Source organism: Phoca vitulina, unplaced genomic scaffold, assembly GCF_004348235.1.
Source record: "Phoca vitulina isolate PV1807 unplaced genomic scaffold, GSC_HSeal_1.0 scaffold66, whole genome shotgun sequence".
NCBI classification, from domain to species: Eukaryota; Metazoa; Chordata; class Mammalia; order Carnivora; family Phocidae; genus Phoca; species Phoca vitulina.
This window is the reverse complement of record NW_022589769.1, coordinates 6,411,562-6,430,656: the sequence shown is the minus strand read 5'-3', so window position 1 is coordinate 6,430,656 and position 19,095 is coordinate 6,411,562. Positions and strand designations below refer to the sequence as shown.

Genomic DNA, 19,095 nt, shown 5'->3' with positions numbered 1-19,095 from the left:
TTCTGAAAGCTGACAGTGCTAGGTAACCAGTCTCAGAATCAACTCTTTAAGTCTCTGTTTTCATTATCATTGGTATTAGTTCACAATAATATAATGTCCTCATTGGATACTTGGCCATTAAAAAAAAATTACTTGTAGGAAATAACTCATTTGATGACTTTGTCACATTTTAATTTCTAAGTTTAGGCTGTAAAAATTACTCCCTTTAATCAATGAGAAAGTCTTTATTTAAAGACTTTAATGCATTAAAAAAATGCATTAAAAAAAAAACACCTTAAAATCAGGTCGTGAAACATTTATTTCCATAGCATAGATAGAAGTTATTTTGCGAGGCCAGTGTAGTTCTTAGAAAAAAAATCTATCTGCGCGTGTAGAGCTATAATTAAATATCAGGAATTTCCTTGTGTCTTCAAAACCAAATAGTACCTGCTATGAACGGAGAAATTTTGACCATTGTTTAAAAATCTAAATAAAACTCCTTTCATCCAGGTAACTTAAGAATACTTTATTCCAAAACAGCATTTTCAATTTTAAAATACTGATTTTTATACTTATTTTGAAAGATGGATTTGCTGAGGTAGAGATCCTTGATTGTGTGTGTGTGTGTGTGTGTGTGGTTAATATCCTTTATCCCTTTTTAAGATGATACACTATAAAGTCTAAGATTTTCAATTACATGTAGAAAGTGCTTTAAAACTGCCTTTAAATTTTCACCAAGATACTAGGGCCTGTGCTACGTAACGTGGTTGTTACAACATTAGTGTGTGCAGCCGAGGGCTTTTATCCCCTCACAATCACCTATGTATGGGACAGGTTTTAAAGTTTTTCAACGTGGAGTTTAAATTTGGCTCTACTTGGCTATTTTGAGATGGTCTGTTGTTTTCAGCAGGCATAGATCCATGGATAAAATCTAACATTATGTTATTGTTTTAAGCTGAAACAGTGACTTTTCCTCCATTTATAAGTTGTTTTAATGTCCTAATTGAACATATTGAAAACAGTAAACTTGGTTGGAATTAGACTGCGTTTCTCACTACTCCAAGATAGGCCGTGAACTCTAAAGGAAAATGTTCATAAACTTGTCATAAAAGGTTACTCAGGGTGTGATGTGACTTGTGACCTACCTCCACTCTTAATGAGGATATCAAAGAGGTCGTCCATCTGCTGGCTGTGTGCATTGGAAATCTACAACAAAGGAGAGTAGAGATTAGCGTTCTTTCCTACAGGCGCGGAAGGATTATCTAATTGGGAGCTCTGAGCAACCTTACAGAACATCTAGTTCTACTCTATCATTTGATAATTTTGAGAACACTGAGGTCACCAGAGACATTAAGCCATTTACCCAGTGTGTCACAGCTGATGAGCTGACAGAGCAAGAATGGGGCCGATAACCTAGATCAGCTGACCTGTACATTTCCCTTACTTTTTAACACTGCATTTTGAGAGGCTGCTAATACTTGCTTTTAAAAATACTTTATTCATTTGCATTTAGGTAAAAATGTAAGGTATGTATAAAGGTGATCATACTATATTTTTTCAGCTTTCCTGAGAGTTAGCTGACCTCCAATCAGCTACACTTACATAGAGCGCAGTCTGTTAAGCTTTGACGTCTGTAGATACCCATAATACCGTCAACCAAATCAAGGTAGCAAACCAACCCACTGCCCTGCAAGTTTCCTCACTGGCCTTTTGTAGTTCTCTCATCTCCAGACAGCCCAGTGACGGCCTTTTATGATGATAGAGGAGTTTACTTTACATTTCCTCGAGTTTTATAGCAATGAATCCACACAGTATGTGTACTTTTGGTAGTGGAGGAGGCTTCTTTCATTTAACATAGTAATTCTGAGATTTATCCATGTTGGAGAGGACACCTTAGGAATATTTTTATTGCTCAGGAGGTTTGTTTTGGTTGTTTCCATTTTTTGGCTGTTAGAAAGAAAGCTGCTGTGTACATTTGTGTACAAATCTCTGTACTGGGTAAATATCAAGGAGAGGCATGCTGGAATCAGACGGTAGCTATTAAGAAATGGCTGTTTTGCAAAGTGATCATCTTTTTGCATTTCCACCAGCAATGTATGGTATTTCCAGTCACTCCACATTCTCGTCGACACTTGGTACGGTCAGTCATTGTAACTGTAGGCATCTGCTAGGTGTACTGTAGTGGCATTGCACTGGGGTTTCAGTGTGCATTTTCCTAATGACTCATAATGTTGAACATCTTTTCATGTGCTTGTTTGCCATCTGTGTATCTTTTTTTTGCTGAAATGGCTGTTCTAATCATTTGCCTACTCCAGACTTAGGGGTACTGTTTACATGCTGTATCATTTTCCAATTACTTACTTTCAACATGTGTCTTTGTATTTAAAGTATGTTTCTTCAAACCAAGAAACAGACTCTTAGCTATAGAGAACAAACTGATGATCACCAGAAGAGGGGGTGGGTGAGGTGATGGCTGAAATAGGCGATGGGGATGAAGGAATGCACTTGTTGTGATGAGCACAGGGTGATGCATGGAAGTGTTGAATCACTATGTTGTGCATCTGAAACTAATACTACATTGCATGTTAACTGGAATTTAAATAAAAACTTAAAAAATAAAAATTTGTATCAACTAGGGGCGCCTGGGTGGCTCAGTCAGTTAAGCATCTGCCTTCAGCTCAGGTCGTGATCTCAGGGTCCTGGGATCGAGCCCCGCATCAGGCTCCCTGCTCAGCGGCGAGTTTGCTTCTCCCTCTCCCTCTGTGATTGCTTTTGCACTCTCTCAAATAAACAAATAAAATCTTTAAAAATTTATATCAGTGAAAAAAAAAGTATGCCTCTTATAGGTGCATGCATTAGTTCTCTACTGTATTACACATTAACAAGTTTAGTGGCTTAAGAGTTATTTTCTCACAGTTTCTGTGCGTCAGGAATTTAGCAATAGTTTAGATAGGTAGTTCTGGCTTGGGGTCTTTCATGGGAATGTAGACAAGATGTTGACCAGGCTATAGCCATCCATCTTCAGGCTTCGCTGGAGAATGTCCTTATAGAGACGGCTCATTACATGACTGGCCAGTTGGTCCTGGTTATTGATGGGAGGCCTCAGTTTCCCTTCACATGGGCCTCTCCAGAGTGCTGCAGGATGGTCCACGTGGTATGACAGCTGCCCTTCTCCAGAGCCAGCATCCGAGAGAGAGCAAGGTAGGAGGGGCATGCCGTTTATGAACTAGTATCAGAAGTCCAACACCATCACTTCTGCCCATGCTATTATAAGCGAGTCACTCAGTCCAGCTCAGGGAGGAACTGCAGACATCTTAATATATATTGAATCTGTTTTTAGTCATTTTGATAATTTCTGCATTTTATTTTTTTTAATTTTTTTATTGTTATGTTAATCCCCATACATTACATCATTAGTTTTAGATATAGTGTTCCATGATTCATTGTTTGTGCATAACACCCAGTGCTCCATGCAGAACGTGCCCTCCTCAATACCCATCACCAGGCTAACCCATCCTCCCAACCCCCTCCCCTCTAGAACCCTCAGTTTGTTTTTCAGAGTCCATTGTCTCTCATGGTTCTTCTCCCCCTCCGATTTCCCCCCCTTCATTCTTCCCCTGCTGCTACATTCTTCTTCTTCTTTTTTTCTTTCTTAACATATATTGGATAATTTCTGCATTTTAATTGTATCATTTGCTCCACTAGCATGTCTTGTGCAATCAGTGATAGGATTAAGTTTGGGTTTACCATTTTGTTTTGATTTGCCCTGTTATTCCTCCTAAGGTTCTTGTCCTTTAAGCAAGCAAGCAAGTAAGTAAGTAAATAAATATATATTCATTTGATTTATTTTTGGAATTCTAACTTAATCTTTCTATTTTATAAAAGCTGTACTACTTTAGTTGTTATTGTAGGCATACAATATACATCCTTAATTTTTTGTAGGTTATTTCATGTACCGTTGTGTATAAAATATAAAACCCCTGTAAACATAAAGATCTACTTCCTCCATCTTTTATTAGGTATTTTATTTTTTACAGTGTAGGTTTCTGGTGATGAATTCTTATTTTTTCTTTATCTGAAAATATCTTTAGTTCACTTTCATTCTTAAAGGACATTTTTACTTGATAGAGAATGCTGGTGTGACAGTCTCTTCCTCCCTACTAAGAATTTTAAAGACATTGTTCTGCTGTTTTCTGACTTCAGTAGTTTCTGATGAAAAGTCAATCATAAAACAAATTGTTGTTACCTTGTGTGCATTGTGTTGCTTTTCTCTTGATGCTTTCAAGATCTGCTCTTTAATTTTTGGCTTTCAATAATTTGACTGACTAGGCCTTTTGTTTCTCCTGCTTGGTGTTCATTGAGCAACTCAAAGTTATAAACTTGTCTTTCATCACATTTGTGAAAAATCTGACCATTATTTATTTCTTAGAATATTTTACCTGCCTCATTCTCTTCTCAGAGTCCTATTATAACCATCCTAGACTATTTGATATTAAATAACATGTCTCTGAGGTTCTGTTCTCCTTAAAAAAAATCTTTTGTTATTCACAGTGGATAAATTCTGTTGATTTACAAGTTTGCTAACTTTTTACCTTTTACCTACTACCTTTTTCACTGTCCTCTCCGTTCTGTGAAGACCATCTATAATTTTTTTTCATTTTAGAGATTTTTTAGTTTTATTATTTTCATTTCATTAAAAAATCATTTCTCATTTCCATATTTGCTATTTTTCATTCATTATGAATCTATTTCCCTTTACATCATTGATAGTTATAATAGTTGTTTTAAAATCCTTATCTGCAAGTTCTAACGTCTGGATTAGCTGGAGTTGGTCTTGATTGCCTTTTGTCCTTGAGATAGGGTTGCATTTTCTTCCTTATTTGCACACTGCATGTTATGAATGGCTATTATGGACATCAAATTGTGAAGCCTCTGTATTCTGTTATTTTTCTCAGATGAGTGGTTTCTTTTGTTTTAGCAGGCAATTAACTTGGTTGGACTTGACGTTCAAAATGTTTTTTGGGCAGAAGTTCCAATCACAGCTCACATCTTTTATCTGTAGCTCAGCTTCTATGACCACTCAATGCCTATGTGGCTTAAGGGTTAGCTGGAGATGTGGACAGACAGGATTTGGGGATCTCCCCTCTAGTTCTTTCCCTTTTTGGGTTGCTCTCAACTAGGCTGACTTCCCGGGGCATAAAGGCTATGGTTTTTCTACCAGTAGCCTTACCACTTAGCTTGACCCCCGAGTAAAAGCAGCATAAAGAGGGAACTCATGCTGTCTATCGCCCTTCCTGTGAGTGTGGACTCCTCACCAGACTGTGACCGCATCTATTCACTCTTCAATGCCTTCGTGTTACTGCCGGGCTGCACCTGTGGAAGACTTCCTTTGCCAATAGTGGAATTGGAAGTCTGAGTAAACGTATTTGAAAAACCTCAGGATGCTCGGAGTTTGGTGCTTAACTTGTATAAAGAATACCAGACACTGATGTAGAGCTGGGCTCCCTCAGTCTATAAACATGAACCAGAGACGGATAAATGGCAGGGATTCCGATCAGCTGTCTTAGGTTAAAATGAGGTAATCATTCTTTGTTGTGTTACATGTATCAAGTGAGCAGGCTATATTGACCTAGACATGAGCACCAGGTTAGGAAGGATGAGTGCTACCACTTCATTCTCTTAAAAACTGCAGCTTAAGCTCTTTGCCTTTCACTCGCCTCTGTCCCTCGGTGAGGAGAACAGACGTCACTGCCAACGGGGAGGCCGGTCTAGTCCAGCACCATTTGTCCCCATTCTTTGTGTAAATGTTGATAACTATTTCTGAAATGTGGTTTTTCCCTCACAGAGAAGAGGCCCTGCTGAGGATGGAACTGAAGAGACCTTTTGCAACTCCCACGGTTCTGCTCCTTTGGTGCGAAGCGCATGGCAACCGTCTACTCCCTCAGAGAGGCAGTCCGCCCTGCACCCCCTTTGTGAGTGCGCCCAACCGGACGCTGCTGCGTGGTCCCGAGCACTTGCTGCGGCTGCTCATCGAGGCAACCAGGTAGGTCAGGATGACACTCCCTGGTTGAGGGCACTGGCTTGGTTGGTGCCTGCTGCAAAAAGTGTTGACAGCTCTTGGTGGCATACGACCCATCAGGCCACACTGAGTCACCCCACAGAACGTGGGGGCCAGGGGCACCAGCACAGCTAGGCTGACGGCCCTGCTATTTGCTGCGAGTACTAAACAGTCTTGCTCTGACCTGCTCTAGCTTGTCATCTACTTTCAATACCCCCAGAGTGGGATGAGGCTCACCTGTTGCATCCTCTGTGTGGCAGGGGTTCTTTCTTGAAACTTACGTGAGTTTAAGTTTAGATGGGTAGGGAGACCAGGAGAAAGGCTTAGGGCAAGGTATGACAAGGTTAGTGTTGTTGGGCACCCACCATACGCCAGATGCCTTTACAGACAGGAACTCTATTCCCATCTCTTGGAATAGGGAGCAACAAGGCCGGCTCAGAGGACGGGTAAGCACCTTGTGTATCAGTACATAGTGAAGTCAGGAGGACCGCAGGCCTGTGTCCTTCAGAGTGCATTTGCTCAACATACTGGCAAAGCTGCTTGCGTGAGCTGGCGGTGCTGTGGATGAGAGTGAGATGAAGCAGGACAAGGCAGGTGTAGGTGCTGAGCTGTCTTGATGGCCAGCCAGGTGCAAGGTCAGTTTCATGCCACCCTGACAAATGGTGGCTTTAGAAAAGAGGGACCTGCAGAGGACTTCTGGGAAGATGGTGGAGTAGGAGGCTCCTATGCTCACCTGGTCCCACAGACACACCTAGATAACAGCCACATCAGTACAGCTATGAAAATGACCTGAAGACTGGCACAACACACTTTCCACAGTTAATGATAGAGAGGGGGATACATGGAAAAGAGCAGGAGAGGCAGAGATGCAGTAGGGATAGTGAGACTAGCCACAAATGAGGGGGCTACCACAAGCGCAGAGAAGGGAGAGGACCCTCCATCAGGCACTCTGGCCGTGGGGGACCTGCACTGAGACGCTTTGGAACCCAATGGGGCTTAGCTCTGGGAGAGCTGGATGGTAATAGGAAACTGAGTCCCACTGAGTCCCACCCTTCAAACAAACAGCCCTGCTGAGATACAGCATCGAAGCAGCAGTTTGGAAAGCACCTGGGCTATAAGGGAAGACTTAGTCACTAATCATGTGTTGGAGAGGCAGTGACCTTCGCGAGACTTTGGCAAGAGTAAAAGAGCTGGGGGGCACTGGGGGGGCACCATTCCTCCTCTGCCTGAGCCTAGACTCCCGACACTTGCAGGAACCAGTGCCAACACCCTCCACCTACCCTGCTAATACCACACCCTGCTGTGCGTTCTCCTGGGCACTCACACCATCCAACCTGCCCTACTTTAAGCAGCCTTGGTGGGGACCGGCTCCACTCCAAAGTGACTCCTGCCCCGGGCAGAGGGGAAGATTAATTCTACTGGAGCCCCGGCAGCAGGCTTGGAGCAGACATCTGATCTCGGAGACAAGGCAGGGACAGTGCCCTGCAGGTTGGTCCAACCATAGCCCTGGCAAACGGGCTGAAGGCAGGGATCTGGTCTCATCCAACTACAAGACCAAGGCAGCCCCAGTCTGGCCCCTTAACCAGCACCGAGACCAAACCCTGCCACAACAGGCAAAGTGGGTCACTGTAGCCAACTGGACTGAAGGCAGACACGGCTCAGCCAGAACAGTAGGGTGCATGCAACACACGTCAGAGACACCGCTAAAGCAGCTACTTCTGGTGAGCAGGACACATGGTACTACAGGGCACTACAGGACCTCTTCTTCATGAGGTCACTGCTTTCAAGAGCAGGAGATGTAGCTAACTTTCCTAGTACGTAGAAACAGACAGATTTAGACAAAATGAGACAGAGGAATGTATCCCCAAATATAAAAAAGAACCAGAGATGAAGAACTCAATAAATGAAATTAAAAATCTACAAGAGGGAATCAATCATAGATGAGAGGAAGCAGAAGGATAAGTCAGCTGGAAGACAGAGTAATGGAAAGCAACCACGCTGAACAACAATGAAGTAAGAAAAGGAAATGAGAACAGGTTAAGGGAACTCAGCAACACCATTAAGTGTAACAATAGTCACATTATCAGGATCCCAGAAGGAGAGGAGAGAGAAAAGGGAGCATAAAATTTATCTAAAGAAGTAATAGCTAAAAACTTCCTTAATCTGGGGAAGGAAACATACAGATCTAGGAGGCACAGTGAGCCCCAAAGAAGATGAACCCAAGAAGGTCCACACTAAGACACAATAATTAAAATGGCAAAAGGCAGTGATAGTTTTGAAAGCACCAAGAGAAAACTGCCATATGCAAAGGAAACTCCATATGGCTATCAGCTCATTTTTCAGCATTAACCTTGCAGGCCAGAAGGGAGTGGTATGATATATTCAGAGGGCTAAATGGAATAAACCTCCATGAATACTCTACCCAGCTAGGATATCATTCAGAATTGAAGGAGAGAAAAACAGTTTCCCAAACAAAACGTAAAGGACTTCATCACCACTAAATCAGATTTACAAGAAACATTAAAGGGAATTCTTTGGAAAGAAAGGGCCATCATTAGGAGGAAGAAAATTGGGAAAGGAAAAAATTTCACAGGTAAATATAAACATAATAAAAGTAGTAGATTAATCATATAAAACCCAGTATGAAGGTTAAAGCACAAAAGCAGTAAAATCAATTATACCTATAAAATCAGTCAAGGGATTCACAAAATAAAAGGATGTAAAGTATGACATCATATACATAAAATGTGCAGGGGGGAGGAGTAAAAATTTAGTGTTTTAAGAATGGGGGCAAACTTAAACGACCATCAACTTAATATATATTTGCTATATGCATAGGATGTTATCTATCAACCTAATGGTAATCACAAATCAAAAACCAGTAATAGATATGCAAAAAAGAGAAAGGAATCCAAGGATATCACTCAAGAAAGACATCAAACCACAAGGAAAGAGGGCAAGACAGGAAAGGAACAGAGAAAAAATACAAAACCAACCATAAAACAAGTAACAAAATGGCAATAAGTACATACCCATCAATAATTAGTTTGAATGTAAATGGACTAAATGTTCCAATCAAAAGACACAGGGTGACTGAATGGATAAAAAAAAGCAACATCCATCTATATGCTGCCTACCGGAGACTCACTTCAAACCTAAAGACACATGCAGAATGCAACTGAAGGGGTGAAAAAACATTTATCATGCCAATGGAAGTGAACAGAAAGCTGCCATAGCAATACTTATTCTGTCAGACAACCCAGACTTTAAGACAAAGGACACTACATAATGATAAAGGGAACAATCAAATAAGAGGATATAGCAATTGTACATAGTTACGCACCCAACATGGGAGCACCTAAACACATAAAGCAACTATTAACAGACACAAAGGAAGAAATTGACAGTAGTACATAATAGTAGGGGACTTTAACACCCCACTTACATCAATGGATAGATCATCCAGACAAAAAACAAGGAAATAGTGGCTTTGAATGATACCCAGATGAACCTAAAGTATATTCAAACCATTTCATTCAAAAACAGCAGAATACACATTCTTTTCAAGTACAAGTGGAACATTCTCCAGAAGAGATCACATGTTAGGCAAAACAAGTCTCGATAAATTAAAAGAGACTGAAATCCTATCATGCATCTTTTTCAACCACAACAGTATGAAACTAAAAATTAATCCCAAGAAAAAATCTGGAAAGAACACCTATGTGTGGAGGCTAAATAACATGCTACTAAACAATAAATGGGTCAACCAACAAATCAACAGGGAAAGATTATAGCAATACAGGCCTACCTCAAGAGGCAGGAAGAGTCTCAACAGTCTTACACCTGAAAGAGATAGAAAAAGAACAAACAAAGCCCAAAGCCAGTAGAAAGAAGGAAATAATAAAGATTAGAGCAGAAATAAATGAAACAGAGACTAAAAATAACCACAATGGAATAGATCAGTGAAACCAGGAGCTGTTTCTATGAAAACACCAACAAAATTGATAAACCTTTAGCTAAACTCATCAAAAAAGGAGTCAAAAAAATAAAGTCAGAAATGAAGGAGAAGTAACACCACAGAAATACAAAAGATTGCAAGAGAATACTATGAAAAATGACATGCTAACAAATTGGACAACCTAGAAGAAATGGATGAATTCCTAGAAACGTATCACTTTCCCAAAGTGAATGAGGAAGAAATAGAAAATTTGAACAGACTGATTACTAGCAAAGAAATCACATCAAGTAATAAAAAAACTCCCAACAAACAAAAGTCCAGGACCAGATGGCTTCACAGGTGAATTCTACCAAACATTTAAAGATGAGTTAATACGTATTCTTTTCAAACTAATCCAAAATAGAAGAGGAAGGAAAGCTTCTAAATTTATTCTACAAGTCCAGCATTACCCTGATACCAAAACCAAATAAAGACACTACAAGAGAAAGAAGACTATAGGCCAGTGTCTCTGATGAACATAGATGCAAGAATCCTCAACAAAATATTAGCAAATCTAATTCAACAATAATGAAAAAGATCATTCACCAGGAACAAGTGGTTTTTATTCCTGGGATGAAAGGGTGATTCAATACTTGCAAATCAATCAATGTGATACATCACATCAATAAGAGAAAGGATAAGAACCATATGATCATCTCAATTGATGCAGAAAAATTTGATAAGGTACAACAGCCATTTATGATAAAAACTCAACAAAGGTTTAGAGGGAACATAGGTCAACATCATAAAGGCCATATATGAAAAACACCATATTCAATGGTGAGAAACAGCTTTTCCTCTAAGATCAGGAACAAGTCAAGGATGTCCACTCTCACCACTTTTATTCAACATAGCACTGTAAGTCCTAGACACAGTAATCAGACAACAAAAAGAAAGAAAAGGTATCCAAACTGGAAAAGAAGAAGTAAAACTTCTATTTGCAGATGACATGATACTATATATAAACAACAGTAAGGACTCCACCAAAAAACTACTAGAACTGATAATGAATTCAGTCAAGTCACAGGATACAAAGTTAACATATAGAAATCTGTTGCATTTCTATACGTTAATAATGAAGTAGCAAGAAGAGACATTAAGAAAATAATCCCATTTACAACTGTGCCAAAAAGAGTTAAATACCTAGGGATAAACTTAACCAAGGAGGTGAAAGACCTACAGTCTGAAAACTATGAAACACTGGTGAAAGAAATTGAAGATGACATAAACAAGTGGAAAGATATTCCATGTTTATGGACTGGAAGAACCAGTATTGTGAAAATGTTCACACTACACAAAGCGATCTACAGATTTAATGCAATCTCTATCAAAATGCCAAATTTCCATAGAACCAGAGCAAACAATCCTAAAATTTGCATGGAACCACCAAAGAACCCGAAGAGCCAAAGCAATCTTGAGAAGAAGAATGAAGTTGGAGGCATCACAATCCTAGTTTTCAAGATAAAAATCTGTCGTAATCATAACAGTATTACACTGGCAGAAATAGAAACACACAGATCAATGAAACAAAATAGAGTCCAGAAATAAACCCATTCTTCTATGGCCAATTAATCTATGACAAAGGAAGCAAGAATATACAATGGAGTAAACACAGTCACTTAAACAGTGTTGGGGAAACTGTAGGCCTTTTTTACACCATGCACAAAAATAAACTCAAAATGATTAAGGATCTAAATGTGAGACCTGAAACCACGAAAGTCCTAGAAGAAAACATAGGCAATAATTTCTTGAATATCAGTCATAGAAACATTTTTGAATATATGTCTCCTCTGGCAAGGGAAACAAAAGCAAAATTAAACTCTTGGGGCTACACCCAAGATAAAAAGCTTCTGCAGAGCAAAGGAAACCGTCAACAAAGCAAAGAGGCAACCTACTGAATGGGAGAAGATATTTGCAATGATATATCTGATATATGTACATATTTGCAGAATATATAAAGAAGTTACACAACTCAATACCAAAAAAACCCCAATTTCTCCAAAGAAGACACATAGATGGCCAATAGACACATGAAAAGATGTTCAACATCACTTGTCGTCTGGGAAATGCAAATCAAAACCACAAGGAGCTATCACCTCACACCTGTCAGAATAGCTAAAATCAAGAACACAAGAAATAACAAGTGTTGATGAGGATGTGGAGAAAAACAAACCCTGGTGCACTGTGGGTGAGAATGCAAACTGTGCAGCCACTGCAGAAATCAGTATGGGGGTTCCTCAAAAAATTAAAAATAGAATTACCTTATGATCCAGAAATCTCAGTACTGGGTATTTATGCAAAGAAAACAAAAACACTAATTTGAAAAGAGATATGCACCCCTATGTTTACTGCAGCGTTATTTACAATAGCCAAACGATGGAAGCAACCCAAGTGTCCATCCATAGATGAATGGATAAAGAAGCTGTGGTATATATATACACAATGGAATACTACTCAGCCTTAAAAACGAATAAGCTCTTGCCATTTGCAACAACATGGATGGACATACAGGGTATAATGCTAAGTGAAGTAAGTCAGTCAGAGAAAGACAAATACCAAACGATTTCACTCATATGTGGAATTTAAGAAACAAAACGAACAAAAAAGAGACGATCAAAATACCAGACTCTTAAATACAGAGAACGGGTGGTTGCCAGAGGGGAGGTCGGTCGGGGGATGGGTGAAATAAAGGGGATGAGCACTGAGAAATGTATAGAATTATTGAATCACTATATTGTACACCTGAAACTAATCTAACACTGTATGTTAATTATACTTGAATAAAAAGAAGAATAGAGAGACCTGTATAAAATACATGCCCTGGCCATCATCACATCTATCCTTAACGTGACCCATTCCCCAAGGAGAAGTTAAAAGAAAAACCTCGAGTCTGAGTAAGTAGGAAGTGCAGGTTACAGCTGCCAGCTGCCAGAACTGTCTGGGAGTCTTCACAGTGCCTGGTATTTGGGTTTAAAGTAGCATTTACAGGAGAAGCATGGGAAATGGCAGAGTGGGAGGATCCTGAGCTCACTTCCCATGGACACATCAAGTATGTAACTAAATATAGTGAGACTCACTCTGAAAATGACCTGAAGACTAACAGAACATCTCTCTCCCACAGCTAAAGATATAAAGAAGGCCACACAGAGAAGGGAAGGAGGGGCAGGGATGTGGTCAGGAACCACCCCTGGCACGGTGATCCATATCACCCACGAGCGTGGAAGTCCTCCACGGGGAGCGAGGGGATCAAGCCCCACAGTGGGCACCCCCCACCCTGGGGATCTGCAATGGGCAGATGAGCCCCCAAAACCTCTGGCTTTGAAAATCAGTGGGGCCGGAGCCAGAAGGCTCTAGGGAGCTGAGATTCTGCTCTTAAAGGGCCAGTGCATTTTACCACTTGGTCTGAGACCCAGCACAGAAGCGGCAGTTTGGAAAGTGTCCGGGTTATATGTGTAGGAGACTTACTTTTTAGGGCATGTGCTGGGAGAGCAGGGATCTGCGGGAAATCTTTGTATGAGTGTAAATACTGGTGGGAACCAGCTCTGACACTGTCCGTCTATCCTTATCTTGCTAACGCTGCTTGCCCTGCCCACCAGCACACCCACAGACATCTTGGCCCAGAACAGAAGTGGAGTGCACACAGTCCACACAGAGGACACCCCTGGAGGGCCTGGTTCTGGTGAGCAGGGGGCACTGCATTCCTGGGCCTCACAGGACACCCTCTATACAAGGCCACTACTTTTAAGACCAGGAGATGTAGGTGGCCTACCTAATACACAGAAAGAAACCCAGAGTCAGGCAAAATGAGGAGACAGAGGAATATGTTCCAAATGAAAGAACAACACAAAATCTCAGGAAAAGGACTACATGAAACAGGGATAAGCAATCTTCCTGATAAAGAATTCAAAGTCACGGTCATAAAGATGCTCACTGGACCTGAGAGAAGAGTGGGTGAACTCAGAACTTAAACAAAAACAGAAAATATAAAAAAGAACCAAAGCTGAAGAATAAAATAAATGAACTGAAAAATATACAAGAGAGAATCAACAGCAGATTAAAGGATGCAGGAGAACAGATGAGTGATCTGAAAGACAGGGTAGTGGAAATCATCCAAACAGAACCGCCAAAAGAAAAAAAAGAAGAGAAAAAAATGAGGCTAGGTTAAGAGACCTCTGGGACAACAAGTGTACTGACATTCGCATTATAAGTGTCCCTGAAGGAGAAGAGAGAGAGAAAGACCCAGAAAACTTATGTGAAGAAATAATAGCTGAAAACTTCCCTAACCTGCAGAGGGAAACAGACAGCCAGGCCCAGGAAGCACAGATAGCTTCAAACAAGATGAACCCAAGGATGCCCACATAATAATCAAAATGTCACAAAATAGAGACTCTAAAAAGCAGCAAGAGAAAGGCAACGAGTTATGTACAAGGAAAGCTGAGGCTTAGTTTTCAGCAGGAACTTTGCCAGAAGGGAGAGGCATACTATATTCAAAGTGGTGAAAGGAAAAAAATCTACAACCAAGAATACTCTACTCAGCAAGGCTATTATTTGGAATTGAGGGAAATATAGAGTTGCTCAGGCCAATAGAAGTCAAAGGAGTGCATCACCACTAAAGTGGCCTTACAAGAAATGTTAAAGGAATTTCTTTAAGCAGAAAAGGCCAAAACTAGAAGAAAATTATGAAAGGAAAAAGTTTCACTGGTAAATGTATAGTTAAGGTAAATCAATCACTTACAAAACTAGTATGAAGACTGAAGGACAAAAGTAGTAAAATTAGTTGTATCTATAAGAATTAGTTAAGGAATTCACAAAATAAAAAAGATGTAAAATATGACATCATATACATAAAAAGGGGAGTAAAAATGTAGTACTTCTAAAATGTGTTTGACTTAAGCAACTATCAACTTAAAATAGCGTACTATAGACATAGGATATTATGTATGAACCTCATGGTAACCACAAAGCAAAAACCTATAATATACAAAAAATAAAGAGAAAGGAATCCAAATATAACATCAAGGAAAGTCATCTAATCACAAAGAAAGAAAGCAAAAGGAGAACTATGAAAAGAAATACAAAAACAACCAGAAACAATTTTTAAAAATGGCAGTAATTACCTATCACTTTAAATATAAACAGACTCACTGCTCCAATCAAAAGACATAGGGTTCCCAAATGGATGAAAAAAGTTAAGACTTATCTAATATGCTGCCTATAAGAGATTCACTTCAGACCTAAAGACACATACAGACTTAAAGTGAAGGGATGGAAAAATATATTCCATATAAATGGAAGCAAAAAAAAAAAAAAAAAACCAAAATGCTGATGTAGGAATATTTATGACAGACACAGGGTTACTCAGTGATGGACATTAGGAGGGCCCTTGATGGAATGAGCACTGGGTGTTATATGCAACTGATGAATCACTAAATTCTACTGAAACTAATAATACGCTATATGTTAACTAAACTGAGTTTAACTGAAATACGCTGCATGTTAACTAAAATGAATGTTAACTGAATTTAAAAATAAAACAAAACAAAACAAAGAAACCAGACTTTAAAGCAAAGGCTGTAGCAAGAGGCAGAGAAGGGCACTGCATGATAAAGGGATCAATCCAGAAAGAGGCTATAACAACTACAGATATCTGTGCATCTAACACAGGAGCCTCTATCTACCTGTCTGTCTGTCTATCCATATAAAGCAATAATTAACAGACTAACGAGAGACACTGACAGTAATACAGTAATAGTAGGGGGCTTTAACCCCCCACTCACATCAACTAACAGATCATCCAGGCAGAAAATCAATAAGGAAACAGTGGCTCTGAATGACACATCAGACCAGACAGACTTCATAGATATATATGGAACAGTCCATCCCCAAACAGAATACACATTTTTCCAGGGAAGACATCCAGATGGCCAACAGACCTAGAAAAGATGCTCAACATCCCTCATCCTCAGGGAACTACAAATCAAAACCACTAGAGACCACTTTGCACCAGTCAGCACGGCCTGTATCAGATCAGACAGACAAGAGATAACCAGTGTCGGTGAGGATGTGGAGAAAGGGAGCCCTGGGGCACTGCTGGTGGGAGTGCAAGCTGGTGCAGCCTCTGTGGACCACAGCATGGAGGGTCCTCAGAAAATTAAAAATAGAGCTACCACGTGATCCAGCAATTCCACTTCTGGGTACTTATTTGAAGAAAGCAAAAACATTAATTCAAAAAGATATATGCACCCTTATGTTTATTGCAGCATTACTTACACTAGCCAAGATGTGGTAGCAGCCCAAGTGTCCGCTGATGATGTAGGGATAAAGATGTGCTACACACACTCACACACAGGAAAATTACTCAGCCATAAAAAGGAATATTTTTCCCATTTGTGACAGTAGGGATGAACTACGAGGGAATTATGCTAAGTGAAGTAAGTCAGAGAAAGACAAATACCAAATGATTTCACTTACATGTGGAATCTAAAAAACAACAAATGAACAAACAGAACAGAAACCGACTCAAAAATACAAAGACCCTGGTGGTTGCCGGAGGGGAGGAGGGATGGGGGGGAAGGGTGAAATAAGTGAGGGGGATGAAGAGGTACAAACATCCGGGTACAAAATAAATCACGGACGCAACGCACAGCATGGGGGATACAGTCAGTGATCTTGGAGTAACTGCAGGGACAGATGGGAACTACACTTATGCTGGTGAGCGTTCCATAATGTCTGTAAATGTCCAGTCACTGTGTCGTATGCCTGAAACGAATATAATATTGTACGTCGACCCTACTTCAATTAAAAAAAATAGCATTTAAAATGCCAAGGAGGCTCCTGGCTCTGAAATTTGTGTTTCTTTCGCGGCAAGTACATCTTCGACAAGGGATTCCGTGTGAAGATGACACCCCAGATGTAAGCCCGTGGACATGGCCACTGGCCTCACTTACCTCTGGAAGGGAGGACTGGGCGCTGCGCGTCTGCTTGATGGCCTCCTCGTAGCGGGGAGGGTCTTTCGTCTTGGGGACCGGGCTCCCAAACAGGGAGTGCTGGACGACACACTGCTGGGGTGGCGGGGGCGAGCCGGGCTGAGGCAAACAGAGGGAGACACACGTCAGCTCCGGGCAGCGAGCTTCCTCGAGCCCCGGCCAGGCAGGGCTCTGCCCTCACCACGGGGCAGCCCCATCACGGCATTCCTCACCTCGCGAGCCTCAGGACCTAGGAGCCGTGCGGCTGACGGGGCCACCTCGTGTAGAAGGGCCACCTTTACTGTGGTAAGAGCGAAGCTGCCCCCTAACAACTGTCACCACGGTATTTTGGCTGTTTTGTCCCATGCGTACTGATACTCAGTGCCTCCAAGGCGGAAGCGCTGGGTTTTGGAATGCTCTCGTACCCCAGGAAGCACCCCTGTTGCTGGTGCTCCGTGCTCACAGCATTACCTTACTGGAAGTGGTAGGTCCGTTCTGCAGGGAGGCACGTGGGGCACTTCTGGACTGCAGAACGCTGGTGGGCGTCTTACTGACAAAGGGCTGCTGGACTGCTGGAGCGGGTGCTCTCGGGTAGGGGAGAACGGTGTTCGATGCCGAGGTTGTGAAGACCTGTAACGAACCAGTGTTTTCCACTCAGTGTGTTCTTTTGCTCTTCCTACCAAAGAAAACCATGTCTTCGGACAAGGGGTGGCAAACGTTTGCTGGCAAGAGCCCTCAAGTACTCAGTTGAGGGCTTGCAGGCCCCGGCTCTCCAAGGTAGCTGATCCCCTGTGCTGCTGCAGCCCAGAGGTGGCCTCGACAACCCGGAAATAAATGGGTGGCACTGGGTTCCAGTCAAACTTTACCCACAGAGACAGGCCCGGAGGCCACAGTTTGCTGACCCTGATCTTCCGGCGTCAATCATCCCTTACTCAGTGGCCAGTCTTCGATGGCAGCGGGGACCGCACCTTCCGGGAAATCAGCATTTGCTCAGAGTAATTTTTCTCTTAAGCGATAGCTGAATTTCTCCTGTTCCTCACCAGGGTGATCTCATCTACTCTCATGGCTTTAATGTTCACGATTAAGCTAATAACCCCCCAACCAACCCCTCTTTTCCAGCCTTGCTCCCAAGTGCCACAGCCACATTTATAACCCTTATAAACATAACTTTGGGACATCTCAAATTTAATATATTCCAAACTAAACTTTCCCCTTTCCTCCCACCACCTCCAGCCTCTGAGGAAAAATAATTCTTGGTTCTACCTTGATTTATTTTTAAGACTTTGGTAAATGGAGCCGTCAGTCTCCTCTGCTTTCTCCCCTCAGCGCTCACACAGCTTCGGAATGCCTCCTGAATCAGGCCTCTGTTCTCTGCTGTCCTCATCCAGGCCCTTGCTATTGATCCCTGGAAAACTGGCACAGCCTCCCTGCTGAGCCTCCCTCCCGTCAGCCCTCCACAACAGTTCCGGCCTTCACACCCACACCTGATGGAGCCCCCACACTCCTGGCTCCTCTGTCCTTCGTAGTAAAACCCTCCTGTCTGGCTGGCACACGAACCTTCTACCACCTGGCCCCTTTTTAGCCGACCACAACGGCCACACGTGCTGGGGCCACACTCAATTTTCCAGTTTCTTGAACATTTCTCCAGATCCTTGCGAGGTCCCATTTAAAATCTGCCCCCTTCTGAGAAGCTAACTAACTTCTGCTCTGTCGGTGAGCGGTGAGGATTCTCTCCTGTGGAACAGCCGAGTGTGTGTTTGGCCCCCATTAGGAGCCAAAGGTTTTATGGACTTTTGCAAATGTATGGCCACAGTGTGCTTTTGCAACTGTATTTCACAGAGCTGATTTACTCGTAAAAAGATCTAATATACTTTATACCACATATTTTGAAAGAGAAAAACTTACCCCTATATTTCTGTTATAAATATACATATGAATTTCTCAAGCGGGAAAGTATATTTATGTGTGTGTCTATATATCCCTCCAAATGGTACCACTGCTCTGGGTGAGAAGTTCTAGAAGTAAGTGTACTCCCCTTTGAAAAAGTTGAATTTCCTTCTATTTGGTACAAGAATTTCTTCCTTTAAAATGGAATT

The 19,095-nt window shown here is 41.5% G+C and overlaps 1 protein-coding gene across 6 annotated transcripts in view; it reads right to left on the bottom strand.

The window, feature by feature from the left end:
• MRTFB (myocardin related transcription factor B) overlaps positions 1-19,095 on the bottom strand; it is a 192,040-nt gene that overhangs the window by 6,473 nt on the left and 166,472 nt on the right. For 5 of the 6 annotated variants that reach the window (XM_032392209.1, XM_032392212.1, XM_032392210.1 and 2 more), the window contains 3 exons: positions 17,471-17,629; positions 16,982-17,119; positions 1,125-1,185 (listed from right to left, as the gene is read on the bottom strand). In XM_032392209.1, coding sequence (XP_032248100.1) covers positions 1,125-1,185; positions 16,982-17,119; positions 17,471-17,629 — 358 coding nt within the window. Of the gene's footprint in view, positions 1-1,124; positions 1,186-9,845; positions 9,881-16,981; positions 17,120-17,470; positions 17,630-19,095 lie in introns of those variants that run through there. The other variant, XM_032392214.1, reaches the window with a different exon arrangement.